The 19,051-nt window shown below is 38.6% G+C and overlaps 1 protein-coding gene and 1 pseudogene across 1 annotated transcript; both read right to left on the minus strand.

Moving 5' to 3' along the window:
• Positions 1–4,982: 4,982 nt before the first annotated feature.
• On the minus strand, positions 4,983–5,366 carry LOC138887548 (uncharacterized). Its single transcript, XM_070169308.1, has one exon. The coding sequence runs from the start codon at positions 5,364–5,366 to the stop codon at positions 4,983–4,985; it is 384 nt and encodes a 127-aa protein (XP_070025409.1).
• A 10,094-nt stretch (positions 5,367–15,460) lies between these two features.
• Positions 15,461–18,264, minus strand: LOC138887549 (uncharacterized; annotated as a pseudogene).
• Positions 18,265–19,051: the final 787 nt, after the last annotated feature.

Consider the following 19,051-nt stretch of genomic DNA (forward strand, 5'->3'; position numbering starts at 1 on the left):
GCATTTGTATTTTGCCTATTTTTGGGTTCAGTCTTCGAGTCACATTGCGGCTCGAGCTTTATTTGACCCTCAAGTTTTTTTGTGCCTGCATGGACGGATGACGATGGTTCTTAAGCCTTGGGTCGAAGCGACCTTTTAAATGTGTGGCCCTGAGGCTTGTTTGGATGGCGACAATGGCACTTACGTTGTGCCCTTAGGCATGTGTAGTTAACTATTTTGGATCCAATCTCCAAATCGGGTTACGACTCGAGTTCATTTTAATCCTCAAGTTTTCAATTTTCAAGCTGACGACGGTGGCTCTTACACTGTTTGGTCATTGCGACCTTTTAGTTTGCGGCCCAGAGTCTCGTTTGGCTGGCGATAATGGCTCTTATGCTTTTGCTTGTGGGCATATTTATAGGCTTTGTTTTCCTCTCGTTAAGGTCTTTTTGAAATAATTTGGCCTGACCCGTCGTCGGTTCGGGAAGAACCTCGATTTCAAGTCGTTAGTAGTGATATTCGAACACCTCGGAAGGTTTAGCTCGTAGGCTGAGTAGCTCAAAGCCTTGTGATTTCGAGCTGACATGGTCGAAGCTCATTTTCCTGTTGAGGGAAGCCTGTTTTAACTAGTTCTTTTCGAAGTATATTCAAAATAATGGCATACGATTTTATTAGCAACGGTCGGGCATCCCAGAGTCGCGTTAATTTGGCTGGAGCAGCCGTTTTGACCGTAGTCATATATGTTTGGCCGGAGCCATTTTTGATCCCGAGTGATAGTTTAGGTGTCTACAACCGAGGGTATGACTTTTTGGGATTCTTACAAATGCGATATATAGCCTAAACTTCGGGATTAAGTGTTATGCATGTAGTAAGGTCTTACAAAATTTTCATGCATGTTAAGGTCTTACAGTTTTATCATGCTTGTTGAGGTCTTACAATTTTGTTGCTATGTAAAATAGATCTGGTTATACCAAGTTTGCCCGCTCGGGGTTTTATGGCCTCGGGTTTTCTAGTGTATGGCGATTGATGGCAGTCTCCGAGTCATCAAATTTGCTTAGGCTCGACGGCTATTATTCGTGAGCTCGGAATTACCTTGTCGGGGCCTTATGAGCCCGAAGTCCTGACCCTGGGGTCGTGCAGGTGCCAAATTATTGACGCTAAGTCTCCGAGTATCTCGGGACTCATTCGTTAGAGGGACCTCTGCTGCGAGCATGCTGAAATTTTTCTTTTTCAGAGTAAGAAATGTTGAAAAGATATTCTTTAATTGCTTGGTGTAAGTACACGTTGCTGGGTTGCCGTAAGCCCTACTCAGGCGGACACGGTTCGCTCGACTATTTGGCCCGGTACATCATTTCCTATTGGAATCTCGTTTGTCATTTCTCAAGAAATGCGTGGATGTTACCTCGTTAAAAATCTGCCCGGTAAAAACTCGTTTCGGGATAAAAAATTCGATCGAAGGAAAGAGTGCGACGTTTGCTTGAGGATATTTGTGGGATTTTGCGATCGGACGCCCTAGCAGTAATACCGCTGAAGCATTGATACGTTCCAGTTGCTCAGAAGTCGTTCGCTCTCCATGGTGCCAAGCTTATAGGATCCTTTGCCAACTATCCCAAGGACACGATATGGCCCTTCCCAATTCTGGCCCAGCTTCCCTTCATTAGAGTTTCGGGTGTTGAGAGTAACCTTCCTTAGGACCAAGTCCCTGATCTCGAAATATCAGAGATTTGTTCTTCTGTTGTAGTATCTTTCAATTTTCTGGTTCTGGGCAGCCATCTGAATCAGCGAGGCTTCCCGTCTTTCGTTGAGTAGCTCGAGGGCCGTTGTCATGGCCTCATTGTTTGAGCCCTCATCAGTGTGCTGGAATCTGGCGCTTGGTTCCCCGACTTCCACTAGTATCAGTGCTTCGGCGCCATATACTAAAGAGAAGGGTGTTTCCCCGGTGCTCGATTTTGAAGTTGTCTGATATGCCCACAGCACCTCGGGCAGCATTTCTCTCCATTTTCCTTGGTGCTCTCCAATTTCTTTTTCAAGTTCTGAATGATGGTTTTATTCATAGATTCGACCTGGCCGTTTGTAGATTGGTGGTAAGGCATTGACAGGATTCTCTTGATTTTGTTGTCTTCAAGGAACTATGTTACCTTGCTCCCGATGAACTGCCTCCCATTATCGCATGTTATTTCGGATGGGATCCCGAACCGGCATATGATGTGATCCCATATAAAATTGATAACTTCCTTCTCTCTTATTTTCTCGAAGGCCTGCGCTTCTACCCATTTTGAAAAGTAATCAGTCATAAACAGAATGAATCTAGCCTTACCTGGTGTTGTTGGCAAAGGGCCAACGATGTCCATTCCCCATTTCATGAATGGCCATGGTGATAAAACGGAATGTAGTTGCTCGTCTTGCTGGTGGATCATGGGAGAAAACCTCTGACACTTGTTGCATTTTCGGATGAATTCCCTGGCGTCTTTTTCCATGATGTCCCAATAGTAGCCCGCTTTGATGACCTTTCAGACTAAAAATCGACCTTGGAATGATTTCCGCAGGTGCCCTCATGGATTTCTCGGAGCACATAATCTGTGCCTCCCGGTCCCAAGCATACCGCTAGGGGGCTATCGAAAGTTCTCCTGTACAGAGCCCCATTTTCGTCGAGCGAGAACCGGGTTGCTTTGGTTCGCAGGACCCTCGATTCTTTTGGATCTGCGGGTAATTTCCCGTCCTTTAGATAAACGATATATTTTTTTCTCCAATCCCATGTCAGGCTGGTGGAGTTAATCTCCGCGTGGCCTTCCTCGACCACAAATTTGAACAATTGGACGCCAGCTCCGGGGAGCAGGTTTTCTTCTTCAGCAGAAGATCCCAGGTTTGCGAGGGCATCGGCCTCGCTGTTCTGATCTCGGGGTACATGGACTAAGGTCCATTCTTTGAAGCAACGTAATGTGATTTGGAATTTTTCCAAATACCTCTGCATCCTGTCCTCCCGGGCTTCGTAGCTTTCGTTCACTTGGCTTACTTTGAGGAGCAAATCGTATTTTGCCTCGATAGTCTCGGCCCCCAAACTTTTGGCCAATTCTAAACCTGCAATTATAGCCTCATACTTGGCTTTACTGTTAGTTAGTTTTGCGATTTTTATGGATTGTCTGATTATGCTTCGGACGGGCGGCTTTAGGACTATACCGAGCCTGGATCCTCTTATGTTTGTAGCACCATATGTGAACAGGGTCCATACCCTAGAGGACGTGCCTGATTTCAATAAAAGTTCTTTCTCTACCTCGGGCACGAGGGCTAGTGAGAAATCGGCCACGAAGTGTGCCAGGATTTGGGACTTGTTGGTCGTCCGAGGTTGATACTCGATATCATACCCTTATAGTTCAATGGCCCATTTGGACGATCAACCCGATAACTCAGGTTTATGCAGTACACTCCGGAGGGGATAAGTTGACAGAACGCAAATATGGTGACACTGAAAGTAAGGCTTCAGCTTGCGCGAGGCGCTTATCAGTGCGAGAGCCAATTTTTCCATATGGGGATACTGGGTTTTGGCGTCCCCTAGGGTGCGGCTTACATAATAAATAGGTAATTATGTACCTTGCTCTTCTCGAACTAGTACGCCGCTTACTGCTATTTCGAACACGGCCAGGTATAGGTACAACATTTCATCCTCCTTGGGTGTGTGCAGCAAAGGCGGGCTAGTCAGTTACCGTTTCAGTTCTTCTAGGGCGTGTTGGCATTCTGGAGTCCACTCGAAGTTGCTCTTTCTTTTGAGTAGGGAGAAGAAATGGTGGCTTTTATCCGATGATCTTGATATGAATTTTCCCAGGGCCGCTATCCGCCCTGTCAGCCATTGAATGGTTTTTACATTGTTCACCACCGCGATCTCCTCGATGGCTTTTATTTTATTAGGGTTGATCTCGATCCCCCTGTTTGAAACCATGAAGCCCAGGAATTTGCCCGAACCTACTCCAAAGGCAGACTTCTTGGGGTTGAGCTTCATGTTGTAGCTTCTGAGGATGTTGAAAGTTTTCTACAAATGGGTAAAATGGTCCTTTATGTGCAGGGATTTTACTATCATATCATCAATATATACCTCAATTGATTTACCTATTTGATGCTCGAACATTTTATTAACTAGGTGCTGGTACGTTGCTCCCGCATTTTTTAGCCCGAAGGACATTACGTTACGTCAATATGTACCATACTTTGTGATAAACGAGGTCTTTTCTCTAACCTCGGGGTTCATCTGGATTTGATTATACACCTAGTAGGCATCGAGAAAAGTGAGGGTATCGTAGCCGGCCGTAGCATCGATCAGACGATCGATATTAGGCAACAGGAAGGAATCTTTGGGGCACACTTTATTCAAATCTTTATAATCTACGCACATTCTTAGCTTGTTCCCCTTTTTTGGCACTACTACTACGTTAGCCAGCCATTCTGGATACTTTACCTCTCTAATGGATTCGATTATAAGAAGTTTCGCTACCTCCTCTTTGATGAAGGCATGTTTTACCTCGGACTGCGGCCTTCTCTTTTGCTTTACGAGATTGAATTTGGGATCAATGCTCAGCTTGTGGAAGGTTATTTCTGGCGAGATTTCTGTCATATCTGGGTAGGAAGGCGAAACAGTCAATATTGTTACTAAGAAATTGAATAAACTCTGTCTTGAGTTCGGGGGTCAGCCCCGTTCCCAGGTATACCTTGCGATCAGGGAGGTGCTTGATCAAAACAGTCTACTCCAACTATTCGACTGTTTATTTGGTTGCATCTAATTCCACGGGGGGCGATGAAGGTTCGGGGGCGAAGAAGTCTTTCTTGTCATCTTTGAGGGTCTGTACGCTTCCCTCCTCATCCGAGATCGGGCATGTGGGTGTTGGCGTCTCATGGTGGACTGCGAACATTTCTTTCGTTGCCCGCTGTTCTCCATGTATGGTCGTGATGCCATACCTCGTGGGAAACCTTATCACCTAGTGCAAGGTTGAGGGTACTACCCTCATGCTATGTATTCAAGGCCTACCGGTTAAGGCATTATATCTCATGTCGCCGTCGATGACCTGGAACTCGGTGCTCTGGATTGCGCCAGATATGTTGATCAGGAGGGTGATCTCTCCTTTCGTTACTTTGCCGATAATGTTGAAGTCGTGGAGGATTCGAGGGATGGTAACAACTTGATTGAGCAGCCCCAGCTGTTCTACTACTTCTGACTTGATTATGTTGGTCGAGCTTCCTGGATCCACGAAAATGCGCTTTATCCTGGTGTTGTTTAAGAGAAACGAGATCACTAGCGCGTCATTGTGCGGTTCCATCATATCCTCGAGGTCCTCCTCACTGAATACGAGGATGTCTTCTGGTATGCATTGTCGGGTCGGTCCTTCTTCCGTAGCGGTCATTGTCGTTCGTTTGAACATAGGTCCTTGGGGAACGTTGGTTCCCCTAATAATCATGTGTATGTTATGTTGGAGAACCTTCCCTTCCGTCCGGGTTGAATCCGGTGGTGTACTGGCCTCTAAGATAGTCGTGTCCTTCTCTCTGTTGTTTTCGAGGTTCCGGTTTCCCACTTTACTCGCCGAGCTAGGTGTTGTGTCATGAAATCGAAGATCTTGGGCCAGAAAAAGTGTGAAAGATAACTTGCGTTTGTGTAATGAAACTAGCCAGAAAATAATCACTATTATTTTTAGCCCCACGGTGGGCGCCAAATTGTTTACCGTGAAAACGGTAACAATAATTAAATTTGTAAATGGGGTTCTAAAATACGTGATCTATTTTTATGCTAGTTGTTAGAGCAGTTGATGCTAAGAGTATGATGTTTAACGGAGAGATAGAAGCTAAAACGGGGCAGTAATCAAACCAGGAGACTTGCTGCCCGAGCTTCGGACAGGTCGATGAAGGAGCCTCAGGGTCGATATTCGGCTCAATCTCGAGGTATCGGGGGTAATCGGGAATGGGATAACAGTTAAGATATGATTAAACAAGGCTCTTTATGGCCAATATCAAGCAATAAATGAAGAACAAATATGAAGGTAATAAATTCTAAGAGTGGCCTCGAGCTAGTAAGAACGAGCAAGTTAGAGAGAAGAAAGAGAGAGAGAGAGATATTATTGATCTTGTGGAGAATAGTTGGAGCAACATCAGCCGATCCCTTTACAAAGTGATGGGAATCCCCTTTATATATGAGGGAAATCCGTTATAGTACAAAACATGTTAACTATGAAGGCGTGGAGATAGGATGGCTGGACATGACATCTTGAAATAGGCCCCGGATAGGTCAACCTTGTTAGATTAAGTCGTATGCCTTGGGAACTCCCCTCTCGCCTGCTGTAGCCTGCTATAGCCGCTGGAATGCGATGCCCTCCATATCGATACCTGACGACCGCCGAGGGTGAGTCTAGACCTTGGATTCGAGCTTCGAAGAGCATGACCGCGAGATGACCATATGAAGGGGAAATCGGGCCCCCGGATTTGCCGTATACAGTAAGCAACTACGGATGATTATAGGCAAGGAAGGACATCAAAAAGATCCGTAAAACGCTCACAGCTTTACGAGAGTCAAGGGTTCTCCCTAAGTACTACAACGAAAGACTAGCTGGGAGATAAGAAAGAAGGCTTCAATTTGAGCGCAACGACCTAAAAAGTAAATAGTCATGTAACAACAGTCTCGCAACAACATTGTAAGCACTCCAAAGGAAAGTGGCACTTACCTTGTCTAATGAACGGTAAGTAAAATTAAAATTAATATTCGATATCATAGGAGTTGCACGAAAACTCTGGCATGTGTGGGAGCTAAGATAAGCTAAGTCGGCGCACAAAAAGGATGCAAAAGAACCAGGAAAAGTAATAGCGTACATTTAAAGAAAGCTGAGAAGGAGCGAAAAGAATTATTCGATTAATGATCCGGAACTAGTTACGTTATGAATGCACTTAAGGGTTTGGAGTATTATCCATGCAGCATATATTTTGACAGTCATGCAGCCATAAAAGATAAAAGAAAGAATTGGGTCCAGGTTATAAACAAGGAATTGAATTGTTAAAAGATTATATCCTGGATATTCTATAGCGTCCATGAAGGACCAAAGTAATATCTAATACCATGAGCCGCATATCGAAAGATAGCTTAAGCCTACACGAAGGTTGATCAAAGGGAAGAGGAAACTAAAGATTACATCAACTAAGTAAATCAGGAATCTGATTATTAGACCTAGAGAATTATAGAAATCGTGATTGAGAACATTGCAGGACCAGCCTTAATATCAAAGCTAGAAAAGAGATATTACAACAACCATAGTCTATGACAACTCTACGATAAAGCCAGTTAGAAAAGTAACAGCCTCATAAGAAGTCAGTATGAAGCTCCCACCGATTGTAGTATTATAATAAAGCTCCAAGTTGTGGATATGAACCATACCTACGTTAAAGGGAGGCTATGAAAGAGATACAAGATGTGATGCGAGATTTTAGCGTAAGTAAGGTAAAGGTGAACGACGTATAAGAAACTCAAATGCAGAAGGCTGTGAATAGTCCATACTTCGGATAGAAGGCTAGAAACACAGGGATTCAATATCCAAGAATGATAGCAGCGGCGTCAGTAGCATATCTTCTAGCCTATGGTCTAGGTATCGAAAAGCCTGATTATGAGAGTAAAGAATAGTTAGAGACGATGTGATGTCTTGCTTGATGTTCCAGAACAACATAAGAAAATCTATGGTGCAAGCTAGGTGAAGGAAGACCGCGAATAGTATAAATAGATATGTATAGGTCCCAAGCTAATGTATAGTAAAGCAACAAGGTTTTATGACAGGAGTAGGAATGAGAAAGGGCGAGTGAGATGGTGATGAGAACGGATAAGTCCTCGGGATTAAAACCCATGAAAACAAGAAAGCTAATGGTTTCTCTAAGTTATAGAAAGTTCAGTATAACCTGAATGAACTCAAAGGAGTCTAAGACTAATAACATTCAGAAGATATGGAATGCTGCCCTATTAATAGAATAAGGGTGTAATTATTATAGACAAAAAAATAACGTTTGTGCCTTCGATTGACTAATGATCTGATGAATAAAAGAAAGGGATCTAATGACTTGGACAAGATTAAAATACCCACACAAGGTGAATCACATTGGGATGCCGTGAGATACGGTTATGAAAGTAGGATATCGCCCCAGGTGGATCAATCTAAGCATTTTAGATGTTCTTCGATAAAACATGAATCCTAGCAGTAATATTACATAGAAGGTTAAGTTATCAAGCGTGGATTAGGGATCAAAATTTAGGTGGATCAACAATGGATGGATAAAAGTTATAAAGTATGAGAGGAGATTAGGTCATCATTCTTTAGATGAACATTAATGTGGAAGCATTAGAGGACATAGATTTATACGTATGGGATAAGCAATGAATGTAACTTGGCATTTGGTAGTAGACCTCAGTAACGAGAAATCAAGGTAAGAGTTATGGTTTAGTATGACCTATGTAGATGCACTAAAGTCATACGAATGGATAACCAGGTCTATAAAATAAGATATATCAATATTCATAAGTTCGACAAAATACCAAGCAAAGAACTTCAGGATTGGCTAAAAACTGGAGGAAAAGGAGAGGAGAGTCGCATAGGCACACTTACAAGGTCAGTATCGTAGAAGCCGCATGATGGAAGGTAGCAACAGTTACGATATTGAAAGGAATTCGATCACAAGTCATGGAATGAGAAAGAGGCCTAAAGGGGGGGGGGGGAATGCCCTGGCCTTTGGACTTATTCATAGAATAGTTGCCTAGATGGCAAGAGAACTGCAAAAGTATTCCCAAGAGCTATGGGATATGAGAACGATAAGCGCATCAGTCAATATTCGAGGATGAATGTTCTAAAGGGGGAATTATGTTACACCCCATATTTTCGTACTTGAAAATATGCCATAAATAAATTAATGAGAGCTCGAAAGTGAGATGTCACATCCCGCATTACTACATTACGATGATGTTGCACCCTATAGTATTGTATGTTGAATTTGTCGTAAGGTAATTGGCATCAATCCAAGGAAAAGGTTATTCGGAGATTATAAGGATTATGCTATTTTAATCAAGTAATAAGTAAGTTCGCGAAGATGAGAGGGGAAGCAAGGCAAAGGAAACAAATTTTCATCCAAGTTTGGCATTTGGGATAAAATATGGGTCGAGCGATAACACCCGATAATTATGAACTAGTGCCATGTATGATACCATATGACCACGGTAGTATAATGTATAAAAAGTATATTAAAAATAAGTAGAATTTTAAGTAATTTGGGGTAATTTTAAATTATGCGGGTAATTGGTTAATTACCGGATAACGGGACATTACCTAATTACCTAATAAGCGGATAAAGATTAAATATCCCACCCCATCCCCCCGTCGCAGCTAGCCATGATATAAAGGAAGTCATTCCTTGCTAAGTTGTCATCAAATAACAAATCTTTCATTTCCAAGAAAGCCTAACCAAAAGTCTTTCAACCAAACTAGACCAAAACGTTAATTCCTTCAACCCCCATTCTCAAAACATCACTCCAAAGATCATATGTTCCCCCATTCTCAAAACATCACTCCAAAGATCAGATTTAATGCATTAGGTAGCGTGATTATCATAAAGTAGCGTAAATATTCAACAGTCGAATGAAGATTTATAGTATTTTAACAACAGAGAAATTTTATAGTTCTAAAGAAGTACGGTGTAAATTTTTCCAAGAACATCATACGAATCTTTCCCTACTCCAGGTATATTAAGGCCATTACTTCTTTCTTTTGGCATGGCCCAAATTATACTGAAGAAACGAGCAAATACACAGTTTCCATAAATTACTCTATTCATAGAGATACTAGGGGGTGTCTATATTCTTGATTACCCATGAGAATTGTTATTATCTTCTGTTCATGGGTCTCAGAATAATATGTAGTTGGAAAAAAGTTTATCCTGAAGGAATATTAAGATTTTTACGTATTTTTCATGCATTTCACCCATTTATACATGTGCATTGACCCTTGACTAGATGGTGTTATATACGCGTATATATGTAAATATATGTATATGGATATGGAAAATGGTTACCGCATTATATACGCATCATCACCTGATCAGCTGGTATACATTGATGATTTTACCCACAATGGCCAAGATGATATGATGGGATACCCTCAGAGGCTGATGATGTTATGAAACATGTACCTATGCATGACATGGAATTCATACGCATATACATGATACTATAATTATTTCATGGTTTACAAAGTTATTCAGACTTATAGGTGGAGGCATTTACTATATATTTCCTCCATGTCTGTTATGTACTTATTTATATGCCTTACATACTCAGTACATTATTTGTACTGACGTCTCTTTTTGCCTGGGGACGCTGCGTTTCATGCCCGTAGGTCCCGATAGACAGGTCGAGAGCCCTCCAAGTAGGCTATCAACTTAGTGGAAGATGTTGGTGTGCTCCATTTGCTTCGGAGTTGCTTGTTTGGTTAGTATGAGTTAGATATGTATTGTTTGGTATGGCGGGACTCTGTCCCGACCTTTATGAAAATTATGTATTCTTTGAGGCTTGTAGACAGATGTCATGTATGTAAAATATTGTACGGCCTTGTGGGCCTATATTCAGTGTTCAAGTGGTCATTTTGGTCTTAGAGGCCCATATGTCTTATGTATAATTTGACATTACCTGTTGTATTCTACCTATTTCATGGCAGCCTCTCCAGTTCAGTTATTTATGATAGTATGACATGAAAAGATACGTTATGTTGGTACTCAATTGAGTGAGGTACAATGTGCCTATTACGGCCCATCGGTTTGGGTCGTGACAATTCATACTGACGTCCCTTTTTCCTCAAGATGCTGCGTTTCATGTCTGGAGGTTTTGATAGACATGTCGATAGCCCTTTAAGTAGGCTATCAGCTCAAAGGAAGATGTTGGTGCGCTCCATTTGCTTCTGAGTTGCTTGTTTGGTTAGTATGATTTAGACGTGTATTGTTTGGTATTGTAGGACTCTATCCCGACCTTTATGAAAATTATGTATTCTTATAGCGTTGTAGATAGATGTCATGTATGCAACAGATTTGTATGGACTTATCGGACTATGTTCAGTATACGAGCGGTTATTTTGGTCTTATAGGCCCATATGTCTTAGGTATAAGTTGGTATCACATGTTGTATTATGCTTATCTCACGGCAGCCTTCCGGCTTAGTTATCTATGATAGCATGACATCAAAAGATATGTTATGTTGGTACTCGGTTGAGTAAGGTACCCGGTGCCCATCGTGGTCCATCGGTTTGGGTCGTGACACGAAAGATTATCTCAATCAATCAAGAACGATTCCAACAATTATGTTGGCTTCAACGGAAATTAATCTTGAAACAAAACAATTCCAACGAGATTTCTTAGCACCGTAGCAACGTGAGATTTTGCAATTCTAAAGGAGTACGGTGCAACCTTTTTCAAGAATATCATACAAATTTTTCCCTACTCCAGATATGTTAAGGATATCCCTTCTTTCTTTTTGGCATGATCTATACGGCACGAACGAAACGAGCAAATGCACAACTTCCATAAATGACTCTTATTCATAGAAATATTAGAGATGCTTATGTTCTTGATTCCGCAGTGCATATTATTCTATCATCTATTCATGGGTCTCAAAAATACGTAAGTTGGTAAAGTTTATTTCATGACATTAATCAGAGGCCTTATGGTCTTATGACGAACCTAGAGATTTTATTAACGTATTTCATATGCAGTTCATGCATTTATACATGCACATTGACTCATGACCAGATGACATTATATACGAATATATATATATATATATATAGGCAGTAGTCCGCACGGCCATCCAGATCTAGCTGTTTCAGTACCTTTGAAGGTTGGCGGTAGTCCACGCGACCAGTAAAGATTTGAAATATACGGGAATTTTATTATAGTTTTAATGACTGTATGGAAGGATCTATCCTTTTACCCAAACAAGGGGCCTGTCTAGGTTCGATACATACTCTTATTGATCCCATGTGTCTAGCAGTTCTAACTGTGCAAGGGATATCCCTTTTGACAACTTCAGCGGGTTTTAATGTCACAACTGGCTAGACGTAGCCACTAAGGCAAAGCCAATAAGAGTAGTACCAGAATCGACTGTACCACAATCTTGGAACCAAGCCAAGAAACTAGATTAAAATTCCTTTATATTTTGAAAGAGTCTGGATTCTTCATGGTTAATATGCAAGAGAAATTAGTTTTTCAACATAGATATGAATCCGTTCAGCCGGACATAGTCATGGTTGGGGAGAGAAACTAAGTATATAAAATACTATATAATAAAATAAAATAACTACCTTTAAGGCCGGGAAGCAAGGCCCTGAAGATGAATTGAATTTCAAAACTTCTATTAATCTTCAACTGATTTACAAAACTAATAAGCTAAAAGCTTTACAAGAAGGAGAGAGTTTAGGGAGAGATATTAGAGAGAGAGGATATTCTCACGACCTGCCTCTTCAAATGAAGAGGTCCTCTTTTTAAAGAAGGAAAAAAAATAAAGAATCTTTAAATAGTAGATTGGGTCCCACATCTGGGTCCCTATACAGTTTTTTCTACTGTTGGGAATAGTGTATCTGGGTCCCTTATACAGTGTTTCTATTGTTGGGAACAATGCATCTACTGTTGTGTGGGGTCTTCGGCGGCTTTAGTCAAAGTCCTCTTTTGTCTAAATCATTCATTTGTTGGAGGAAATTTTCCACCTTTTCTCTCTCTTTGTCAGATAGTATTATTTCTGGCTGCATCGGCTGTGAATCTTCTTCTGCGATATCATTGCCACTTGTTTCACTGTGCATTGATGTGTCTGATCTTTCACATTGATTCAAAGTTTGAAGTAAATTTCTTTTTACTTCTTCCAGATATTTATTTACTAATTCGGTTTTATCTCCGTCTTGAACAGAGATTCTTCGAGCAATATGTTTGACGGAGTTGTCATCAAATATTTTCTTCTGTGGAGTGGACGAGTATACTTGGATTTGTGTTTTAATAGAATCCAATAATTCTTTTCCATATAATATTTTTGTTTTGGGATCATTTTTCATCAATTTGTCCCAAAAATTGTTGTAAAATTTCCTGTATAAGCAAGGGATTTGTTCCTCCGTAAAACCTAATTCAGGAGTCCATTTATGAATCCATGGGATAGAGAATTCAATAAAGAAACAAATTTGATCAATTTTTTCTAGGCAACAGATATGATCTGCGTGATAGAACTCGGTTAGGAATGGTGAAATTTTTGCCCATTCTTTGTATAACTTAAGGAATGGCTCAGACAGGATTTTCGTTGTGGGACCGTGGTATGACCACTAATTTAAAAACCAGTTGGGGATAAGTCCTGTAAATATTTTTGCACATACTTTAATAAACCAAGTATGTTTATGCCTCTCATTGTTATAATAAAGCACTCTACCAAATGCTTGGATATAATCCCAATAAGTAAAATTCATGGGTGATTTATTAAGGCTTATATGCCTTTCTTTCATTGTTGAAATCCCCCATTCTTCAACAGATTTAATCTGTTTGATAATGATTTTTGAGAAGTTATAAACGTTCTCATTTGTGTTATAACCCGAAAAGTGCTGGAATTCTACACTACCTGTACTGATTAGAATAGTCTCATAATAAGTGCGGGTTTTATATGATTCACCCGGGTAGTATAATCCATTAATCAGATATCTCTGGAATATCTTCCATGGTTCATCTTTTCGCTGAATCTCAGAGTTTTCTAGGAGAAATATTATTTCTTTCTTTGGTAATTTTTCGTAAGACTTAATATCATCGTTGTCTTCTTCTCTAGTGATTGAAGCAAATGTATTACTTTGCCTTTTGGAAGCCAAATATGCCTGTAGATGACCATATAATGGATCATCTTCTGGAATATCATCCAGATGTATAGACGGACCTGATGAAGAATCTCCTTTTATGAAAAATCTTTGAGTTTATTAAACTCCTTTTTCCTGCTTGTATCACTGGAGAATTTGATGAGGATTCGTATGACGATCCTTGAGAATATGATCTACTAGGGGAAGATCTTCCCCTACATCTGCCTCTGGTGGCCCATGAAGGGTCCATTCTACACAAATAACAAGTCAATTTATTCTGAGAAGTAATAATCCAGCATATCATCCCTAATAATTTTAGTATAGGTATGAATTCCTAACAATTTCAACATGATTATGATTTTCAATCAGGTTATCAACGATATCTTCAATTATCAAATCAATTATGAGACTTTGTAGATCTCGATTTAATCTAACCACTTTCAGGATAGTAATTAACAGTTCGTCATCTAGAAAAGTTGTATAGAAATTCATAATTAATCAAGGTATTCTCGGGATAAGAAATCCGGAAGGGAATTATCAATTCCTTTTTTGTATTGAATTTCAAAATCAAAAGGCGCCAGTTGAGCTTGCCATTAAGAAAATATTAATTTAGATGCATCATGTTTGAAATCTTTGTCAAACATATATTTAACAGATTGAGCATCAGTTTTTATTAAAAACTTTTGATTATATAAATCGTCTTGAAATTTTAAAACACATTTAACAATAGTCAACATTTCATGAGCCACAGTAGCATATTTCTTCTGGGCTTCGGTCCATTTACCAGAGTGAAATCTTATCAGGTATTCACTCTTATTGTTGGGATTCACTTATTTTAAAATCCCACCGTATCCAATGTTGGACGCATCAGTCTCAATAATTTTTTGCCATGTAGGATTAGCAAGAATTAAGCAAGGTAAAGACTTAACACGCTGTTTAATATTTTTGACTAACGTAGTATGCTGGTCAGTCCAAGGCTTCTTATGATCCCTTTTCAGCCTGTCGTATAGAGGGGCTAGATCACGAGATAAACTTTTGTAGAAAGGAGATATATAATTCAAACTTCCCAAAAATCTTTGTAATTGAGTCTTGTCAGTAATAACATCAGAAAGTTTTGAGGCAAAATCAATCGATCTTTGTATCGGGGTAATTTTTCCTTGGCAAATATTATGACCTAAAAATCGAACATTTGTTTGGAATAGACTCATTTTTGGTTTAGAAATTACTAAACCGTTTTGTATTACAATTTTCTTAAAAATATCAAGATGCTTAATATGCATCTCTAATGTTTTAGAAAATACTAATATGTCGTCAATATAAACGATGATAAAATCTAGATAAGGGTTAAAAATATCATTCATAATTTTCTGAAATTCAGAAGGGGCATTTTTTAAACCAAATGGCATGACATTCCATTCATATTGCCCAAATGGAACATTAAAAGCAGTTCTATAAGTATGCTCCTTAAAAATTTGAATTTGCCAATATCCAGATTTTAAATCGAATTTTGAAAATATATTGGCGTCATATAATCTAGATAGCAAGTCCCTTTTATTGGGGATAGGATATCTAATCCATTTTAGATGTTTATTCAATGGTTTATAATTTATAACTAATCTTGGAATACCACGTTCCTTTTTTGCAGCATTATTAACATAAAAGGCCGAACATGACCAAGGAGATTTTGAGGGTTTTATCAAACCCTTTTGTAACAAACTGTCAATCTCGTTTTTGCAGAATTCGACCAATTCAGCATTCATTTGGCAAGGTCGAGACTTAGTAGGTATATCATCTTCGGAGAAGTTTTTTTCATAAGGAAGAGTTATAATATGCCTTTTTTGATTCCAAAAGGCACTAGGGTGATCGGCGCAGGCATCAACAGCCATCTGTTCAGCAATCAATTTAATATTTTGCTGAACCTTAGCAGATTGTAAAGTATCGAATATATTCATGCTCAATATTTCTGATTGTAATGAATTAACATGCCTTTGTTTCATTTTAATCAAGGCGTTAATATCTCTAGTTATGGGATCTGTAACAAAAGAATAACTTATCTCTCTATCTTGATAAGTGGCAGAAAAACCCTGTGCATCTATGTTATTAAAAGGGTAAATAACATTAATAAAAGGGGTTCCAAGTATAATTGGAGGGTATAACTGGTTTTTTACCGAAAAGAAGAAATGAGGAATACAAACTTTATTTTGGCAAATACGAGTATTTGGTAATTTATACTCTATATCTAAAACATGACCAGAAGCAGATTTTACCAAATGAGTGGTCTTTTGAAAATATTTAGTAGGAACAAGACCCTCTTGAATACAACTTACATCTGCTCCACTATCAATAACCGCTACATCAGTTAGAGAGAAAGTATTATCAATCAAGATAGTACATTTAATGCACCACTTATGAGCCGTAACAACCTGCATCATTCCTAAAAACATATCAGAATTTTCATTAATCGAATCAATCTGATCAGAAATTTCTTTTCCCTTTTCATTTGACGATTCGAAAATTCCTTTAGCCGAAAAATCAGTTGGAAAATCAGTTAGAGAATTATTTTTCTCAATTTGAGTAATCCGGTGATCACAAATCATTTGATTTTGATTAAGAGACTTAATATCTTTTTTCAAATTCTCAATTTCAATTTTCAAATCATCAAAAGAAGCATCTCTGCTAGGTGTACTGGACTTATGAAGTCGTTTATTAATTTCAGACAAAGAATAGGGCGCAAAATGTTCAAATTCGTTCTTATATTTTTCAAAAGGTTTTAAACTACTAGAACTAGAACTTGCAGCTAGATTAATAATTTTTTCACGTAGTTTTTCATCGGTAACTTCTTTTAAAAGTTCTATTACATTATCAGATGTAATAGTTTTCATATTTAAATCATGAAATTGTGATTGTAAATTATAAAATTCGTCATCATCACAAGTACAAATATCACCTTTGCAAGCAGTGCAAGAAGTATCAACATTTTTATCACTATCAGATAAATCAATTAAATCAACTTCATCTTCAGATTCTGATCCTGAAGTGTATAACAAGCCATAAACCTTATCGCGTAACTCATCATCGAGTTCTAAGGTTTTCAGCTTTTGAAGCTTGCAATTTGGAGAAATATGACCAAACTTTCCACACTTATAACACTTAATATCAGCGAGATCTCTCTTTGATCTATTCTTCGTAAATCGAGTAGATTTCCGATGCGCTTTTCTAGTATCACGCTCTTCCTTAGACCTATATCTAGACCTCTTTTTCTTATACGGGCTATCCGGGTTAGGATACCTATGATATCTGTTTTTCTTCTTCTTCCTACTTTGAGTAGAGGTTCCGGTAAACCAATATGGGTACAAAAGTCACCTAATTGGGATTTCTCTTTAAGCTTATCAATCTTAAGCTGTCTAGAAAGTTTTAGCTCATTACACAAGTTTAATCCTTCTTGTGTACACACTCCTATAAGTTTACCATAGGTATAATTACCATCCTGAATTTCACCGTATCTACCCCTTAATACTTTCCTTACCCTTTCAGCAAATAAGGAAGGGAGGCCGTCTATAAACTTAGCTTTCCAATGCTCATATTTATTCTCGGATAGTTCCATAACCCTACTCATAAAAGTATCTTTATACCATCTAAATTCACTAAGGGTCTTACATCTAAGCTCATTAAGTAAGGTTCTGATGGTCTCATGATTTGAGGTAAATCTACCATTGAAATGCTCTAAAATTGTAAGGATAAGGGTATACACTGCATCTTCTCTACCCTTAACAAGAGCCATACCTATATTATCAACACCCTCGTCTACGGCTGTAACATTAATAACGAAAGCCTTTTCTTCAACAGATAAATAATTATCCCACCAGCCACGAAGTTGGCCAGTAAAGCCTGCAATAATCATTTTGCAAATAGTACTATCTGTATTTTTAACACTTTTGCAGATAGTCGAATACATAAGCATTCTATGTACGAGAATGGTTAATTGTCTATCAGTTAAACCATCAAGATTCCATTCATAAATTTCGGAACTGCTATAAGACGTATTAGACTGATTCCAATCGCGTTCCTCAATCAACACATCTTGAGGAGTAGGACGAGGATAATAGTAAGTTTGCATCCTTGGTTTGTCAGCATACCTACTATTGGGTTTAACTATACCTTTGAGTTTATTAAACTCTGACCATGTCTCAGTTTTATAATCAGAAACGGTCTCAATTCTATCAGCAAAATTTTTAGATAAATCAATTGGTCTAACATTCAAACCTGAAAGCTTTTTATCGAGGAGTTGTGCTAAGTCATCAAGAGATCTAATTTTAAAATCCTGAATCTCAGGAGGTCTTTGAATATGAGTAAGAATAGCTTGTTCAACTGTTTTACTTTCTGAAGTGGAGGCAATATCAGTTGGTCCTTTCTTAGTACTCATTTCTTTTATTAAAACAGTCAAATCATCATGTTTTTTATCAAAAGAACCGATATGTTCTCCTAAAATCTTTACATATAAACCCAAATAATTGTTTTGAGAAATCAATTTATTAATTTCTACGATACTAATAGCTGCAACGTTATCATCAATAAATTTTTGAAAGGCAGTGAAGGTAATACCAGTATTATTAGGTAAAATAAAGGGGGCCTGAGGAGGATAAATGGCTTTAGTAATATTACCACTCCCATCTTTATAAGATCTTTCTAGTACCTTAATATAAAGAGGCAAATAAGTTGTTATAAACCAAGGAACAAAATACATAATTTGATTATGCAAAGCACAAGTTTCATAAAATTCTTGAGAAATACTATTCAAATCATCTTTGCTATAAGCATAAAAAAACTACGTTTTAAACTGGCTCCATTTATCACTAAAAAAATTCCTTTTGAATATATTTTCGTGCCCGAGAACCGGGGATAAAATCAATTTGGTGTGGAATCATTAAGTACTATTGGGGTCGAAATCCATCTCGGATATAGAAGGAATATCCTTTTCTGAAATATTGTCATTGTCCTGAACAATATTTGTTTGAGGGTTAACTTTAACCCTTTCAACCCTTTCGACAGGCTTATTACTAACTTTACTAGTAATAGTGTGTAAAGAGGCTGCACGATTGCGAGCTGGACCGTAGACTGGTTCAACAGGAGAAATATGTTGAATAGCAGGTAGAAGTCTATGATTAGAAAACGAATGTCTATTATAAATAGTAGACTTATCATCAAATTGA

Source organism: Nicotiana sylvestris, chromosome 3 (genome assembly GCF_000393655.2).
Source record: "Nicotiana sylvestris chromosome 3, ASM39365v2, whole genome shotgun sequence".
NCBI lineage: Eukaryota > Viridiplantae > Streptophyta > Magnoliopsida > Solanales > Solanaceae > Nicotiana > Nicotiana sylvestris.

Coding starts and splice junctions, on each gene's coding strand:
- LOC138887548 (XM_070169308.1), bottom strand. CDS start 5,366: ATGACCGCTACGGAAGAAGGACCGACCCGACAATGCATACCAGAAGAC.